General features: G+C 42.1%; 1 protein-coding gene across 3 annotated transcripts in view; it reads left to right on the plus strand.

The window, feature by feature from the left end:
- The window catches only part of LOC121871534, a 46,443-nt gene that overhangs the window by 10,551 nt on the left and 17,103 nt on the right, over nucleotides 1–18,789 (plus strand). For all 3 annotated transcript variants that reach the window (XM_042373963.1, XM_042373965.1, XM_042373964.1), the window contains exons 2-3: nucleotides 6,907–7,084; nucleotides 12,123–12,343. In XM_042373963.1, the coding sequence (XP_042229897.1) occupies nucleotides 6,907–7,084; nucleotides 12,123–12,343 (399 nt within the window). The remainder of the gene's footprint in view (nucleotides 1–6,906; nucleotides 7,085–12,122; nucleotides 12,344–18,789) is intronic.

Genomic DNA, 18,789 nt, shown 5'->3' on the forward strand with positions numbered 1-18,789 from the left:
CGTAATGTTCAAGCTTTGAAAGGAGGATGGTATGGTCGACAGTATCAAAGGCTTTAGAGAGGTCCAAGAATATACCGACTGTGAACTGACTGTCATCAAAGGAATTTAAGATGTCATTAGTATAGCAGAGCACTCTCAGTCGACCTTCTAGCTCTAAATCCAAACTGGGAGTCTGTAAAGATGTTATTGGCATTGCAGAAGGAATTTAGTCTATTACATGCTAGCTTTTCCAGTATCTTGCTTAAGGCTGGGAGGACTGATATGGGGTGGTAATTCTTGAAGATACCTTTGTCCCCAGATTTTTTATATGCAGGGTGAACTTTAGCAATTTTCAGTTTATCCGGAAAGACACCACTAGTGAAGGAGGGGTTACAAATGTGTAGGAGAACAGGTAGTAATAAATGGGCTACTTTCTTAATGATGCTCATTGGTATATTGTCTTCGCTTGCTGCTACATCTTTGGACATTTTTATGATGGCCAGTAATTCATCTGCTGTGACAGGGGATAAGAACAGCTCATTTTGCTATCTGTTTTGCAGGTAGGCTCTAAATTCCTCATGGTGATCAGGGATGCTCTCTGCAAGATTTTTTTGCCAACATTAATAAAATATTCATTGAAGTGGTTGGCAATGGGGGAGGGTTCCGTTTCAACTGAATCATTTATCATAAAAGCTGAGTGGGGGGCCGAAGGCTGAGTGTTCCTGTTCTGAATAGAATTTATGACATTCCAGGTTTTCTTACTGTCACCTGATGCTGACTGGAGCTTATTTGTATAATAGTTATGTCTGGCATTTCTAACTACTTGAGTTACTCTATTTCTCATACTTCGGTAAGCATCACCGAAAGTTATGGGTCTTTTTGCAAATTTTCTTTGGAGTTTGTGTTTTTCTTTTATCATTATCTTAATTTTGCTTGTGATATAGGGTTTGGAAATGGATACAGTTTTCACTGACTTAGTCTTGAGCGGGAAGCATTTATCAAAGCAAGCATTGAAAATACAAGAGAAGTTGCAGCTGTTCACGTTAGGGTTGTCGGAGGCATAGACAAGATCCCAGTTAGCATTCATTGCATTCATTAGGTTGTTTTCAAAAAGGAGCATGTTGTCGGTGCAGTAGTCTCTGTATTGGATTGAGACTCAACTAGACCATTCAGGTCTTGTGGCTGTTTTATACATGGCAAAAACTTGGAATTTATCTGAGATATTGTTATAAATAATTCCACTTGCAAGATTGTTAGGAGTGTTGTTAGTCCAGATATGATCTATCACAGTGGCAGAGGTGGCAGTTACTCTAGTGGGTTTGGTTATAGTGTTGAAGAAGAATTTAGAATGACAGGTAGCAAGAAGGTCTAATACTGAGGTGTCAGTATCTGATTTTAATCGATCAAGGTTGAAATCTCCTGTAATGTAGCAATGTTTCCTCTCTGAACTTATGATAGTGATAAGCTCCAAAAATGTATCAAGAAAATTCCTTACATTTGTGTGGGGTCTTATGTAGATTACTCCTACTAGGATATTTCGTGTATCGTTATTTAATTCAGTGAAAGCACTCTCCATGTACTCCTCCTGAACAATTAAATCATCTCTTACAGAAGTGTTATACTTGATATCAACATATAGGGAGACACCACCACTTTGTTGTGACATGTTGACGCAGTGTCTATTATAATTAGGAATGTTATACAAATGTTCAATATCGTTAGTGAGTTTGGTCTCACAAAACCCAAGTATACATCAAATTTGTGGGCAATAGAAGATAAACAATGATCTAAAAAGGTATCTAGATGAAGGGGAATACTGCTGATGTTATGGCTAATCAAGGAGAAGGAATGAGGTAGTAGGAGACTAGAGCTAAACTCGGGAGAGTCAGGAAAGTAATAGTTACAGTTTGGGTTGGTGTAACCCAGTGAGTTTTGTAGAAAGGCATCAGGATTGATATGAGGGAGTATTGTGTCTACACCATGGGTAAATGGGGTGTAACACATACGATCTAGCACATCTAAGGGAATGACACTAGCATCATCATTGTGGGAACATTGATACTGATTAAGGAACAATAAAAACTCAGGGTCACTGAGGTGTGCAAAAGGAAGATCTAAGAACATTATTATAGTGGGGGGTAACGGACTCACAAGTGCTACAACCAACAGAATTAGGATGACAAGTACTGTTGAGGGTGATTCCCAGATAGAGTGGGAGGTGCACCTGTCACTCGGTTTTGAGGGTTGCTGGTTTCCACCACAGAGGGTAGACGTGTAGTACTCGAGTTGGCCAGCAGGGGGGGAAACTCCTCAGGTGGTAGCGACAGTGGCTGGTTCCCCCTCAGTGAGGAGGGGGTTCTTGAGGGGCTTGGTGGAGTTGGTACAGTGGGTGGGTGAGTGGGCGGATGTCCAATTGCCCAATCCCTCACAACAAGGGTTTTATGACTGAATGTCACGTGTTTCCCTTGTTTCCTGGCTTCTTTAAACTGGTCCATTTGCTGTAGACGGGCTTTAGTCGTACCTGGGCAGAGATCTTCGTTGATGAAGATAGTGGTGCCTTTCAGTTTACTGCGTTGATAAAACACTCTGTCACGGTCAGAGGGGGATGAGAATTTTGTTATGATGTCACTGGGGTGGAAGGAGTTGGGTTTTCTGACGCATTGAACACGGTCAAACTTTACTTCAGGAAGTTTAAAATGTTCATTCAGCAGGCGTGAAATTTTGCGTTGGGATGACCCCAGTTCTTGTGGATGTCTTCAGGGATACCGGCAATCCTGAGGTTGTTTCGCCGCCCTATGTCATCCACATAATCCACCCGGTCTGCTGTTGTCGTTAGTTCCGTTTTGAGCTTGGAATTTTTCTCACTCAGCTGTTGAACTTGGGTCTTGAGTGTTCAGTTCTCTTTAGCTTCAACATTCAACATTGCTTGTAAGTCACTTATTTCCCCTTGCGAGAATTCCAAGCTTCTTTTAATCTCCCAAAGCTGGTCAGTGAGATGCAAGTCAGCTTCTTCTAGCTTCCTGATGGTCTCCTTATTCATTTGTTGTATGATGTCCTGTATGAGAGTCCGTTGGACTTCCATTATCACATCAGTCAGCTGTTGTTTAATGAAATTTGAATTTTTGATACTAGCAGCCAACTTAGACATATTGGAGCTAGTGAGGGCTGAGTAGCTGGCAGTATGTAGACAGTCTAGTTGTGGTCAGCTGGGTGGCCTGGTGGGACGGTGGGGGAGGGTGGACGGTGGGGGTGGGCAGGGCTCAGATTACAAGGCGTGGCACTGAGGGGAGTTTGGTGGGCCTACACCTCACGTGGTAGTCACAGATTCACCAGTAGATTGACACTCACTAGTCACTCACGAATCAGATTTCCTAGAAATCAGACTGGGTACTCCTGGAAAGACCCTGTTATTCGATGAAAAACATGGAGCTCCCACGCACACGTCCCACCACCAAGCTCTACAAGATTGTTACGAGGGACGGACCATCTAGATATCTGAACGACCTTCTTATAAGACCTAATAATTTATTTGCCTGATTTACCTTCTTCTCGCAATGGCCCAAGAACTTCAGCTCATTGTCAACACACACACCTAGGTCCTTCTCACATTCAGTCTCAAATAGTGCAGTTTCTTCATCCCATTGGGACATACTATACGCCTCCTTACCGTTGGTTTGCCCCAGGTGCATCCTCTTACAATTCGTGACATTGAATCTCAGCAGCCATTTCTTCGACCATTCTTGGAGCTCACAGAGATCCTTCTACAGCTCTTCACAGTCCGCTTGGTTCTTGATTTCCCGAAATATCTTGGCATCATCTGCAACCAATTGTATGGAGGAGCGTACAGCGTCAGGCATGTTATTTATGAAACAAACAAACAACAGCGGGCCCAATACACTTCCCTGTGGTACCCCGCTTGTGGCAGGTACAGATTAGGATTTCATGCCATTAACCACCACACACTGCTTGCGGTCATGTAGAAATTCTTCTATGCATGCTAGGACATTTCCCCGAATTCCGTACCCTTCCAGTTGATTTTCAGCCTTTCATGGGGTACACTGTCGAAAGCCTTGGCAAAATCTAGGTATATATTGTCGATAATACCACCCCTCTCCAAAATATGGGTCCAAATATCCATTACCTTGATCAATTTTGTTAAGCATGAGTGCCCCGGCATAAAACTGTGTTGGCAATCCTTTACATGGTTGTTTCGTATTAGATGTTCCATCGCGGCAACTTTGATAATGCTCTTAAGTACTTTACATACTACTATGCTGGTCAGGCTCACCGGTCTATAGTCGTTTGTGGAGAGACGATCACCCTTCTTGAAGATAGGAGTCACATAGGTGTTTCCTAATCACTGGGGACCTTTTGTTCATCCAGTCATTTATAGAACAGGATCTTCAGGGGCTCGGCAAGCTCGTTGCACAACTCCCTTAGCACTTAGGGATGCACCATGTCAGGGCCGGGACTCCTATGGACCTGTAGCTTTTACAGTTTCTGTTTTGTACCCTCTTCTGTGAACACAATGTGGGTCAGTGCTGTGTCGGACCGTCTGTCCTCAAAGACAGGAAGGTTAATCGTATCCTCTCTTGTGAACACTGAGGAAAAGAAGCTGTTCAATGCCTCAGCTTTATCCAGGTCAGAACCTGCATAACTATCATCTTCAAGCCTCAGGTCTGATACTTCTACTCGCGTTTTTAATTTTGACTTCACCTCGCTTGCAACCATCCTCTGGAACTCCTTTTCAGCCCTTCTACACTCTGTATTTGACTTGGTTTCTGGCTCTTGCATACATCCTCCTATTTTGCTCTTTGTTTGACCTAACCCATGTCTTGAATTTCTGGGTTTTCTTCTCAACTTTGTTGACCGCCACATGATTCATGTGTAGGGGTTCCCCTTGTATTCCTATAGGCACTCGCTCTTTCTCTACCAATAGTGGTGTCTCACAGGGTTCTGTTCTTTCATCTACTCTCTTCCTTCTTTTTATCAATGATTTACTTCACACTACAACTAATTCTATCCATTCTGAAGCTGATGATTCTATTTTTCACTCTTCACATTTTCCGCTTCCCACGTACTCTTGCACTAGATCTGTTTCTAGAGCTGATATCATTACATCTATCAATGTGGATCTGTGCAGCATCTCCGAATTGTGAGGTAGAAACTTGGTTAAACTCAATAGTAATAAAACTCGGTATTTACCAATTACACTTTCCAAATTAGATGATCTCCCAACAATCACATTTCAGGACGCTATCATTCTGCCAAATTCTAAAATAGATATGCTAGGCCTCACCATTTCCTCTAATATGTCATGGAATCCACACATCCTCAACATTGCTAAAGCTGCCTCCCGAAAGCTGGGAATGCTGTACAGATTCCGTAGCTACTTCACTCCTGAGCAGTTGCTTCAAGTATATAAGGGATTCATTTGTCCTTACTTGGAGTACTGCTTTCATATTTGGGGTGGCTCTTCTTCTGTCCAACTGTGAGATAGGGTGGAATCAAAGGCATTTAGTCTTATTAACTCTCCCCCTTTAGTTGACAGTCTTTCTTCCCTTTTTCTTCGTCGCAATGTTGCTTCATTCTCTTTCTCTTGTACAGGTACTTTAACGGGCAATGTTCAGTGGATTTGGCATCCTGTGTACCGCCAGCAAAGCCGTGGGCTCGTAACGCACATCTTGCCGCGGTACCCACTGTTTCTCTCTGGATGTTGGTCACGCTAGAATAACCCGTTATAGTGCATCCTTCTTTCCTCACACAGCCAAACTGTGGAAAGCTCTGCCTTTTTCTGTGTTTCCATGCTCATACAATCTGTCTCACTTTAAAAAGCTGGTTTTCTGGCATCTTCGTGGTGTAGATTAATATAGCCTTTCCTTTTCTATTTTTAATTTCTTTCTATTCTTATTTTTTCGTCCCGCAGGCCCCGTTGTGGGTCGTTGACCTGTGCCCGGGTGGGCTAATCCCCCCCCCCCAAAAAAATGAGCAAATACTAGTTATGATATTCAGCATAGTGTCTGCATTTTTGTGCCTTAGTGAGTTGAGCCAGTGGATACCCCTCATCTCTTCCCTCATCCCATCATAATTTTCCTTGTAGTATTTGCACCTTGGCCTCGCAATATCACGAACTAGCAACAGTTAAATCTAAATGACAACACTACATGGTGACTGGTGCCAACTGGGGCTAGATGTTCCAGTTTGGCCACCATACCCTCTTCGTTTGTTATGATGAGGTCTAGTGGCTTGGGTGTTTGCTCCCCTCTGTAATATGTTGGGTCTTTAACATGTTGGAACAGGAAATTATCTCTCAGAGTTTCTACAAAAAGAGTAGCAGGGTTATTCAAGTTATTTGGGGTAAACTCGTTTCTCTAATCGATGTTGCATTAGTTAAAGTCCCCCATGGTAAGGAGGTGGCTAGGGTTGAGCATTGTCTATTAAGGCTCTTAAGTTCCTTTGATTTAGTAGGCTACAGTTTGGGCATCAATCAGCTGACAGTCCCTAATATTTCTCGGGGACCAAATGGGGTGACAGTACTCCAGGCGGGGAAGCACCTCTCTCATGAAGATCTTTACGAGGGACGGACCGCCTAGATATCATTGACTCCAAACCCATCTTATTCTTATATCACACTAGTCTTAACAGCACTTCACTGAATTTATTATTGGTAATGTACTCTCTTTACAGTATTGTACTGTATTCATATGTTAATCTTTCAAATTCTCTACATAATCAGATATGTACAGTACCGTACTGTACTTGAAAGTTGAGTACAGTGTATTATTATTTTTAATTTAGGAAGATAGGAATGTGCAAATTTGTATGCCATAATGTTATTGAATACAGATAGAAGGGGAATTATAAAAAACGTTATCACACAGTACAGTAAAATTTACAATAAGTATGTCATTGTTTCACATCTTGCAGGTGACGGTAACCAACTTGCTGTTGCTGTTGATGGTGAGCACTGAAGCACAAGAGGAATGTCCATGGATTGAGTCAATGAATTCAGATTGTATTGAGAAAACTGTTTGCCAACAAAGAGGAATTGGCTTTTATATTTGGGAAGATTGTGCGTTAGACAGTAAGCTGTTTGACTATAATGGTAAGCTTATAGTTTTTCAGTTCAGATATAAAGAATAAGTAAAGTACCACTCAACATGGATTCCCACTTGGACGATTGTCTGTTTTATGGTATTTATCATGACCTAACCTGACCTAACCTAAGCTAGCATAGCCATTTAACTAAGATAGTAAAAAATAGCATAAAATAAACAATTGTCCAAGTGAGATACACCTCAACAGGTAACCAATTAATGACAGTTCACTTTAATGACCTTGTAGTTTTAGGGAATTTAAATTTATTTACAGGTAGTGTATCCTCTGAGTTACAGATATTCTCAGTAATTGAATCTGAGAAGTATGTAATGTTTTCTGACATGTGGAATAAAAAAAAAATTATAAATGGAAAATCTGCCATGTGGCAAATACCAGGAATTTTTGGATTTTGTTCATTTTTTCCTCAAATGTTCTTTGGGTGATAGTAAGTAATAAAATGATATGACTAATTTTTATTTACTTTTTTTTACCTCTTACTTTTATCCTCTTCACCACTGATCAACTCGTCAGCAGCTGGGGCAGTCGGTCACGTCTCTGTTACGCACTGTTGGCAATTACTGGTCATGCACTGGCTCCTGAATATATCTGAACCTACTCCAGTGTTGGTCAAGTCTGGTCTTGGAACAGCTCACACTCGGTGCCATCACAACACACACTGGCAGTTTGTTCCAAGAGTTCACTACTCTCACTCTGAAAAAATTTGTCCTCACAGTTTTCTGGACTTGTGGCTTCTTTAACCTTGAGCTGTGACCCCTTGTGGGGCGAGTGTCAGCCAGCTCTAAGTAAGGACACTCGACTCAGTAGTGTCCTTTGACTGGAGTTCTTCCGCCGCTGCTTGCTCCTTCTTGGCTGTTGTGAAGAAGCTCCTTCTGCCGTCCCTCGACGAAAAAATGAATCCTGTGTTGACTGCCCGGTTCTACTCATCTTCTCCTTATAGATCTCGGTGTAGCAACCAAGATTATCCTCAATGCTGCGTTGAACCATTGACCTACGTTCTCTGTTTGGGTCATCATCTAGAAGCATTTGCATTGCTTGCTGGAAGATGTTCAATGATTCTGCCAACCTCTTTGAAGTTAGCGTTCGTTCAGGTTCTTCATCTTCGTTGTCGTCATCTTGAACAGGACTGTGTTCTGTTAATTGTTGCAGATCTTCGTTGGTGAGCTCCTCTGAATGGGATGCCAGGATGTCCTCAATGTCGCCTGATTCCAGCTCATCAAAGCCTGCCTGTCTAGCCAAGCTGAGGATATCCCTATTCACAGCTGAGACTAAGTCCGTGAATCCCGTAAAACTGTTGACGCACTCGGGCCACAGTTTACTCTACACACCATTCAGGCAACTTTCTGAAACCTCTTCCCATGCCTTGCAAATGTTGTCAATTGCATGAAGAATGTTGAAGCCACGCCAATATTCTCGGATCGTTGGTTTATTTTCTCCGTCTGTAGCCTTGAACAGCTGGGCCATGGTACAGTGTAAGTAATACGCCTTGAATGCGGTGATGACGCCCTGATCCATAGGCTGCATCAGTGCTGTCATGTTGGGAGGCAAGAAGACAACTTTTACACTGTCATGCAAGTTGTCAAGATTGGGAGCATTGTCAAGGATCAGAAGAATTTTGAAGTTAAGGTTCTCATTGGCACAGTATTCCTTCAGTGCAGGGACGGCATACACGTTTAACCACTGGCTAAATATGGCGCCGGTTATTCATGTCTTTTTGTTTCCCTTGTAAATGACAGGAAGGTGATCCTTAGAGTAACCTTTCATGGCCTGTGGGTTGGCAGCGCAAGAAATCAGCATAGGCTTAGGCTTGATGTCACCGGCAGCGTTCGCGCCAAGCAGCAGCGTCAAGCGGTCTTTTGCCGCTTTAAAACCTGGCGCTCTTTTCTCCTCCTTGGAGATATAGTCCTCTCAGGCATCCTCTTCCAAAAGAGACCAGTCTCATCCACATTGAAGACTTGCTTCGGTGAGTAGCCTCCTTGCTGGATAATCCGTTTTAATTCTTGCGGGAATGTTTTGGCAGCAACCGTTTCTGAACTGGCTGCTTTAGTACATTTGTCGGAAGATTCAGACAATCGGCTTTTGCAGACAGGTTTCTCCCCTTTTAGTCCGGATCTTCGAGGGTTCACTGTACCTTTGTTTATTCATTAATCAGTGGTCTGTGTGTACAAGTAGCCAAATCGAGCCATCATGTATCACTCAAAGGTAATAAATAACATTGTTCGGAAGGTATCTTCAAATCAAATACTATACAGTTATAGTGACCCTGTTGTAAGCTTATTTGCTGAACGCTCTCACATGAATGCATCCTGAGTGAATACCTTTTGATACAGCTTATCCTTTTATTTTCTAGTCATATTACAAATTACGTATTGCATTTTTTCTCTATTATTGAAGATGTTATATTACTCCTGATGAACCATAAACCATAAGAGGCCAATCAAATGAGAATATAATACTGAATCAATAAATTAAATAAACCTGACGAATGTGGCAACGGTAAGCCCCACCCAGCCTGCTCACATACACAGTGTCTTAGACTATTGTAAAGTTTCTAGTGAGCAAGTGTTGTTCATTTCATAAGATTTTCTTTTAAATTCTCCCCCCCCCCATTTTAATAGAGGAGTGGTCGAGAGCACCTCAGAGAATCTGAAAAAAGAGAATTCCGATATATTGAAGTCTGTTTTATCAAGATTTTACTGTATATCACTTATATAATATATTTTATTTGGGTGAATTTTATATACTGTACTATAGTTCTGTAGTGTGCTAACACACCGCTCGGCCACCACCAACCGAGTCCTCATGGTTTAACCCGTGAATGGTCATTAACGTTCAAGTACTTGATTACCAATGTTACTATCTCTGTTCATTCATGTACAAAAGTGTTTCCAAATGCACTTTTCCTGCGCCTTTGAAACTGAGTCTAGCTACCATAATCTGTTGGCTGGTGGTGTCTGGCATCTTGTGTAAATGTTTCCCACCCACTACTCGGCCTTGAGACCCCCCACCCTCACATCTCTCCCCACAGTCAAGGCCGCGGGACTACACAGTAGAGTCTCGATAGCCGTGTCATGTGAAAGTAACCAGTCACTCTATCAGGATGAGATATACTTCTTGAATTATTTGGTAGGGTGAAGATGAACATGATATTGACAGAGAGGCATGTATTGATAGTGATATTGAAGGTGATGATAATGATAGTGACCCTGACTTCATGTTTGAACAAGAGGAAAGTGACAATGAGTGGCAAGTGGAGGAGAGAGGGTTGCTTCCCTCCCCATCTCCAGCAACGTCCAGTACTCCCTCCACTTCACCTGCCCCTACCACTCCCAGTCCCACTGTATGGTTACACCTCCCCACACTCCTTCTTCCTATACTAGCTCCCTACCCCCTATACTCCTTCCTTCATCCCACACTGTTCCCTCCCTCCCTCCCACACTGCTCCTTCCCTCCCTCCCACACTGCTCCTTCCCTCCCTCCCACACTGCTCCCTCCCACACTGCCTCCCTCCCTCCCACACTGCTCCTCCCCACACTGCTCCCTCCCACACTGCTCCCTCCCACACTGCCTCCCTCCCCACACTGCTCCTTCCCTCCCTCCCACACTGCTCCTTCCTCCTCCCACACCTCCTGCTCCCCCCTCCCTCTCCCTCCCTCCCACACCGCTCCCTCCCTCCCACACTCCTTCCTCCCTCTAACACTGCTTCCTTCCTCCTCCACTGCTCCCTCCTCCCACACTGCTCCCTCCCTCCCTCCCACACTGCTCCCTCCCTCCCACACCTTCCTCCCTCTCACACTGCTTCCTTCCTCCTCCAGTGCTCCCACCCTCCCACACTGCTCCCTCCCTCCAACACAGCTCCCTCCCTTCCATATTGCTCCCTCCCTCCCACACTGCTCCCTCCCTCCCACACTCCATTCTTCCTCCTACACACCTTTCTTTCTCCCTCTCACACTACTTCCTTCCTCCTACACTGCTCTCTCTCTCCCACACTGCTCCCTCTCTCCCACACTGCTCCCCCCCCCACACTTCTTCCTCCTTCTTATACTGCATATTGCCATAGTAATCTAAATACATTATAAGCATATAATATTAGTAAAACTGTAAGGAAAATAAACCGAGAGGGATGGAAGATACTTCACCTGGCCTTGAGCGTGCAGCTTCGTTGCTTGTAATAAAAAAAAATCCTTATGTTTATTTCATAAATCTTTTTATCTGGAAAAATCTCAGCATATCTGGCGACCTGCATCACCTACCATGCCTCTGTGTCACCTACCATGCATCTGTGTCACCTACTATGATGATTCTTTCTTTGCCTGCAGTGTTGATAAGTGTTACTTTTTACATTTAGTAATTATATGAATTGTACACATATATGGGTCAATAATTTTTTATTGTTGTAATTTTGTAGGAGGGAGGAAGTGCCTCGATAAGTTGGAATTTGGGATAACTTGGCAAGGCCAGAGCCCCATATATGCCAAATTATCGAGGGTTTACTGTAACTAAATAAGATGCAAATAAACTAAATAAGTAAGGGAAAAGAAATAAAGCCAAGTTCTGGGTGGTAACTTTAGTTAAACATAAAGCTCCCCTCTTACAGAGCCATATTAGTGTTATTGGTTTGTTTTGTTGTCAGTATTTTTTTTCTCCCGCATCTTTTTCACCTTTAAAGCAGGGGATTGGGGTATAGCGCTTTTACTACCCATTTAGAAAATTTTTACTTACATAAATATGAGGGAATGCCAGAAAAAGCTTTGGCAGCAAGAAATTCGACTCAGGATTTATTAATATACCTTCTTCCTACAACAGGGTGCAGCTCACTGGGCATTAATAGACTACTGTACTCCCACCACCCTTAAGATGTATTTGCCAGATACCGCTGTTTAGACGAATCATACTGAAAACAGTGACATCATTTCTTAGGCTAATTGTACCAGTATGCTTCCCTAAAATTCTTTGTTGCCACACATAATTGTTCTGTATTTTTATTTGATCTCAAAATTTTTATATGCTTCTGTTTCCACTTACAGGTACAGCTGCATTCAGTGAAAACTGTGAATATTTCTCAGTGAAAGGAAAAACAATATCCCTCAAAAAGCTTTTTAATGCTGAGACCGACAATGAACCACTGAAGATTTGTTCAGCCATTTTTCTTAAAGCCCCTGTTACTCAATTCTACATCCTGGATGTGAATGAATTTGACCCAACTCCTATTTCTCAGGGTCTGATATTTGAAACTCATGTGAAAGAGGTAATGTTTGTTTGTTTTACTTTTAGATTAATCCTGTATGTAGTTATATTGCTGCAGGTTAATGATATAACTTTAAAAGTTTTGGTATTTTACAATTTTAGTTTTAACTTAATACATCTGTTCCTAACTCTGTGCACTTAGTGTGTGAAGGTCTTCTTTATTTTATTCACATCTCAGTAATTCTGTATTGAACTTACATGTTTAAGTTATACCAAAACTTAATTTAATGTGATACTCAGCAGCTCAATTTCATTCCCAGTTAATAGAAGAATGGCAAGTGATTGAAGGCTCATTAAAGGCTTAAATACACCTAGTTCTAGTATACTCTCTCTGCCACTACTTTTATTCACAATTATTGGACTGAATTATTGCTTACAAGGATTCCATTCCCCCATTTATTACTACAAGCATGGTTAGCAAGCACCCAACCATCACACCTATCACAACACATACATTACTACCTACACAATGATGACAAGTACAATGCATTGTGTATTCTGTTGCTTTATAAGGTTACATTTATGATATTGAATCTAAGGGTAATTTCATCATCATCATCATTGCTTTATGACCATTTTCCACACTTGCTTGGGTTAACCATGGTTACTTGAAGGGGGAGCGTTGGTGGAGCGGTTCCGCTCTTGCCTCGCAAGCAAGATGTCACGGGTTCAATTCCCGGGCCGGCGGAAGTTGTTTGGACACTCTTCCTAGTCCCCCTGGTCCCTGTTCCCCTAGCAGCAAAGTAGGTACCTGATGTAAATCGAAAGTTGCGAATTCGTATTCAGGGACAAGTTGTTGGAGTTTCCAATAACTTGATGACATTAACTCTTCAGGCTTCTACGCCCTTGACTCTTCAGGCTTCTACGCCCTTAACTCATTGGACATAAGGCAAGCATGAACTTAGTATGCTTCCCTGTTGGGCGCTGTAAATGCTTCTGCTCTTCATCTTACACAAGGATGTAGGGGGGTGCCCAATAAAAAAAAAAATGGTTACTTGATGGAAACTCTCCAGGCTACATGGTGTCTTACAAGAACCTCTCTTGCCAAATTCTTATCTCAGCAGTCATTTTTCACACCCTCTCCCTATCAGGGAGGCACAGCCATCTTCGTCTTGGACAAGTGTGGTGTACCCTATAGCCCTATATCCATCACTTCCCCGTTGCTAGTGGTGGGTGATATCAAGGATTTGATTCAATACAATGCCAAATATTTTTTAGTTCAGTATCAGTGGTATCGCGTCACAATATTAAGTACTTGTGAAGTCAGTATCAGATGTTTTGAGTACTTTGCAGCAGTAGGACTGAAGGTAAATAAATGAATGAAAAATGTGAAATTAATTTATTATTTTGCAGATCCTCTTACATATAATAAAAGTAACATTCCTAAAAAAATAAAAAAATTATTTGGGTATTTAAATAAAGAAAGTGCAACTCCTTAAAAGAAAAAAAGAAATAAGTAAATAACTAAATCCCAAGAACTTGGAAAATACTTCTTTAAATGAAAATAGTATCGCTATGATAAGGGGAAAAGTCTAGAAAATTAAATAATACAGTGGTCCCTCGGTTAACGAACACAATTCGTTCCTCAGAGTCGTTCGTTAACCGAAAATTTAGTTAACCAAATCTATTATTTCAATAGGATATTGGGTAATTGGTTCCAACTCACAGAAAAAGTTCATACAAAGTACTGTACTGTATACCAGTAATAGAATTAACAAAACATTAAAGATAAACTAAATACAGTACTGCACTGTACAGTATACTGTACAATAATAAATAAAAAAACAATAGAATACTGTATTTTAACTTAATTTGAGGTGTGTATCTCATATTCCCGGCAGCTTTGTTTACATATCAAACAGCTGATTGTAGAGGCAGTCGATGATGACATGCCATATCCTTTACAGAGTGCATTGGTTCTAATGCCTTCTTCATGTTTCATAATAATTTCTGTACTGTATATTATCAAAATGTTAACTAAATTTCAGAATGACCAATAAATTTAATGTAAAATTGCAAAAATATTCAAGAGACCAACAAAATCGATGTTCACTCCACTGTAAACAAAGTTAAACTGAGAAGCGTTGTTGGGTGATTCAATCAGCTGATGGGCGCACAAAAACTGTTCCCTGTACTGTCTATATTATCAATATGTTAAAAAAGTTTCAGAATGACCAATAATTTTGATATAAAAAATGCAGAAATATTCAAGAGACCAACTTTCTTGATATTTACTTCACTGGAAACGAATGTATTGGCGGACTAACCGATCAACTGATCAGCTGATGTGCACAACGAAACGTGTTTGTCGTAAGGATTTCGTTAATCGAACTGAAAATCCTTATGGGAGCTAATTCGTTAACCGAAATTTCGTTTATCGAACCGTTCGTTAACCGAGGGACTACTGTATTACGTATTTAAGTAATTATTAGATGTTTTAATTGCCCGTATGTTGGCCTGGTGAGTTAATGCTAGGCATTTACATACCTGGGTATAAAGCTAGACGTCACATTCTGGACTATATCTCAAAACTGTTTTTGAGAAAAAAAACGGCTTTTTTTGTAGGTAACGGTTTAAAAATAATATCTGACACATTACTTGACTTGAATTCTCTTTGTCATTGTCAAAATACAGCCACACTGCTCTTCTTTTTCTAGTAGTAATAGAAGTTATTGTGTCGGGCTACGGTCAGAGTAACTAGAGAGGGTATAGTATATCTCTCTCTGGAGAAACAAAAACTGACAGGTACTGTACACGGGAGAACGTTATAGGTAGGTTTAGTTCCCTCATAGTGTCATACTCGCTGAATTTTTTAATTGCATTTTCATTGTTATCTATTTCTATAATATTATTATACTACAAAGGCTATTTTATTGTAATTTACCATTTATTCATTTCAAGTAAGTGACGAAATGGAGTGTTAGACGTGTTGTTGTTGTTTGTGCCATAAAACTCAGAAGTTTTATGGCAAATTGGCAGCACAACACTAGAGGCACAGAGATACGTTCCATCCCCTCCCTTACCCTGTACCCCTCCCCCTCCCCTGAAGCCTGTGGGCACACTGCAAGGGGCTGGGCTACCAGACACTCAATAATGGTAATTTGTGAAGTTACTGATAACCCCTATAAGATTATTTGGCCAATTTTACTGAAGTACTCATAGTACTCGATACCTAGCCTTCATTAGCGATACTTTCAAGTATATGGCTTGTATCGGAAATATCGATACTTTGTTATCAATATGTCCACCACTACCTGTTGCAGGCAACAGCTTGCAAGATTCATCTCCACCAAACCTATACCATATGCTTAATTTACCTCCCACTTAGTGCACCAATTACCAGGGAGGATTTGGTTTCATTAATTCATCAACATTTTTCTCCTTATCTTATTCTCAGTAATTTTAATGGAAGGCATACCCTCTGGGGTGATACAATATTTAATTCAAGGGGTGACCTGATAACTTTGATCATTGAAGTAATGGACCTGGGTATATTAAATACTGGTGATATCACCCATTATCGTGTCCAGAAGTCCTCCCGACAGCACGAGCTCCCCCTTTAGTGGTTAGACAAGGCAGACTGGGACTTTTTCAAGGAACTAGTAAAGGTAGACAGGAGCACTGAAGAATTTCTTTTTGTAGATGAAGTGGTTGAATACTTAGCCAGCCACCTCCAGTGGGCTGGTCACTGTTCTATTCCTTAGACCTCTGGTCGTGTGGCTCACCTACCTGTTCCTTGGTGATTGGAGGAGTGCAAGCAGGCAGTTGTTGAGTAATGCAGAGCTTATGGTCACTCTTGGCATCATAGGACAGAATTTTATCATACAAAAGGACCAGACCCCAAGCTCATCGTGTTTTAAAGAATGCCTGTCACCAGTCCTTTTCTTCTTATGTCTCCTCTCTAAACGAAAAAACTCCCTTGTCCCAAGTATGGAAATGTGTGCAGTCAAGTTTTCATCTAATCCTCCCCCAGTTCTCAGGGCTAATGATGGCAGCTCAGTTACTGCCCCTCAAGAAGTTGCTGAGTTTTTTGCCACAGTATTTGCATAGGTGTCTTCCAGAGTTCAAGCGGGTGTGTAGAGTATAGGAGTCATGGGCCCTGGATTTTGGAGTGGGACGTGGCGAGACATCCAACATTATGTTCTCAATGAAAGAAATGAGAACCGTCCTCTCACTCACTGGAGATACATCACCAGGGCCTGATGATATCCCATTACTCTGCCACCTTGAAGTTGAGGCACAGACCTTTCTGTTGGAGCTATACAACAATATCTGGCTAGAGGGCTTTTTCCCGTCCTCGTGGTGGGAGGCTACTGTCCTGCCTTTAAAGAAGACTGGAAAAGAGTCTTCACCCACGAGAATATTGACCCATAGCTCTGACCTCCTGTATCTGCAAGCTATTTGAAAAGATTGTCAACTCACAATTAGTATACTACATTGGAGAAGACTGCCCTTCTTTTACCATATCAATCTGCCATTCAACAATTGGTGCTTTGTTTATTTTGAGTCTTCGGTCTGTGGCTGAACGTCGCATGCGACTTATACTAGACAAGGGTTCTTGATGAACCACAGAGCATGGTTTCAGATTTTCTATCTTGAAGACCAGTGCCATGCATTTCTGTCACCTTCGAGGTGTTCACCCAGATCCTGATCTACAGCTCTATGGTTATTGTGTGTGGTGTGTCACAGAGACCCATTTCCTGGGAATTATCTTCGATAACCGGCTTATGTGGCAAGCACATATCCATTACCTAAAAGAGTCTTGCCAGTGTGCTCTGAAGTTATTGAGAGTCTTGGGGCACACATCATGTTGTGCTGACCAAGGAACTCGCTACACCTTTACCACATGCTAGTTAGACCCAAACTGGATTATGGGTTTGAGATGTACTACTCAGCCACTTAGACTAGACTCAATACACTGAACTCTATTCAACATGCTGGGGTGTGCCTGGCGACTGGTGCCTTCAGTTCTTTGCCAATCCCAAGTCTACTAGTTGATGCTGATGAGCCACCCCTTGATCTTTCATGTCAGTATCTCCAGGTCCAGTGTTGGTTTTACCTCCACTGCCTTCCACAGTCTGTAACCAACACTTATGTAGTTCATGAGACTATGTCCCCCACACTACCCTCAGCATCCAGGCCTCCCACGACCTTTTGGCTTCAGGGTAAGGAAGGTTGTGAGTATTCTTTGTTTTCCCTCTGTTCAGGTATGCTCCATGTGGTTCCCTATTGCCACTCAGTGGATTCTCCCTGAAGTTCAAGTTTGTCAGTACATATTTTAACAAAAGGGAGGACTTACTCCTTTCCTGTGTGGTTTATCTCTTTTTAGAACATGCCTCCTCTCACAGAGGGACTATCTCTATTTACACCGACGGCTCTAAGTCAGATGCAGGGGTGGGTTTTGGGGTGGTCTTTCCTTGTTTCTGTTGGGACGGTAGTCTCCCCACTATGGCATCTATTTTTACAGCAATGCCGTCGGGTATTTTACTTGCCCTCAAGACTATTTTTACCCAACCTCATCGCGATTTTAAAATTTTTAGTGATTCTCGTAGTGCTCTCCAGGCCTTAGCTAGTGTCTCATCGCCCCATTCCTTAATTATAGATATTTTACATTGGCTGTTTCTCATCCAACGTCGTGGCCGGAAAGGCAGTTTTTGCTGGGTTCTGGCCCATGTGGGGAAGAAGGGAAATGAGTGTATTGATGCTGTGGCGAATGCAGCTGCTTCTCGCCCCGTGGCATATCATTCCCTTCTACCTACTCTGATATGAAGCTAGTAATTAGAGCTGCCATCTGCTCGAGTTGGCAATGCAGGTGGGATGCTGTTGGAGTAAACAAGCATCACAACGTCCATCCTGCATTGGATGCCTGGTGATATCAGGGACTGTTGCGCCACCAGGAGACTGCTTTGGCCCACCTCCGCATTGGCCACCTCGGCTGACTCATGGTTTTTAATGGAAAGGGCGCCCCCTCCCCATTGTGATGACTGCCTAGTCCTATCGACTGTTTGACACTTCCTGGTGGAGTGCCTCGGTCTCAGAGATCTTGGTCATAAGCACCTCTCCCAGTGCTTGGGGGGAGACAGGTTTTATCATCTCTCTTTGGTGCTGGGGGGTGGGTAGCGTGGGAAGGGATGTCCAATACTTCATGGAGGAAACCGGTCTTCTACACAAGCTTTGAGTTTTATCTATCAACGTTCAAATGATTTTTTACAAAAGTTCTGTTATTTATTACTTATGTTTTTTACCTTGCATTGTTTAATTTTGGTCTTTTAAGCCTTTATTTTAATTCGGCGATATATGACCTCAGCTGTTGTGTTGCCAGGGATGTAATTGCCACAATCAATCAATCAATTATTCTTCTGAGCCCTGTTTACCTCTATTCTGTCCCTTGATTTGGGCTCTAGATACTCTCCCATATCACACTTATATTCCAGACCTTATATGATC

Source organism: Homarus americanus, unplaced genomic scaffold, assembly GCF_018991925.1.
Source record: "Homarus americanus isolate GMGI-L3 unplaced genomic scaffold, GMGI_Hamer_2.0 scaffold45698, whole genome shotgun sequence".
In the NCBI taxonomy this organism is placed as follows: domain Eukaryota; kingdom Metazoa; phylum Arthropoda; class Malacostraca; order Decapoda; family Nephropidae; genus Homarus; species Homarus americanus.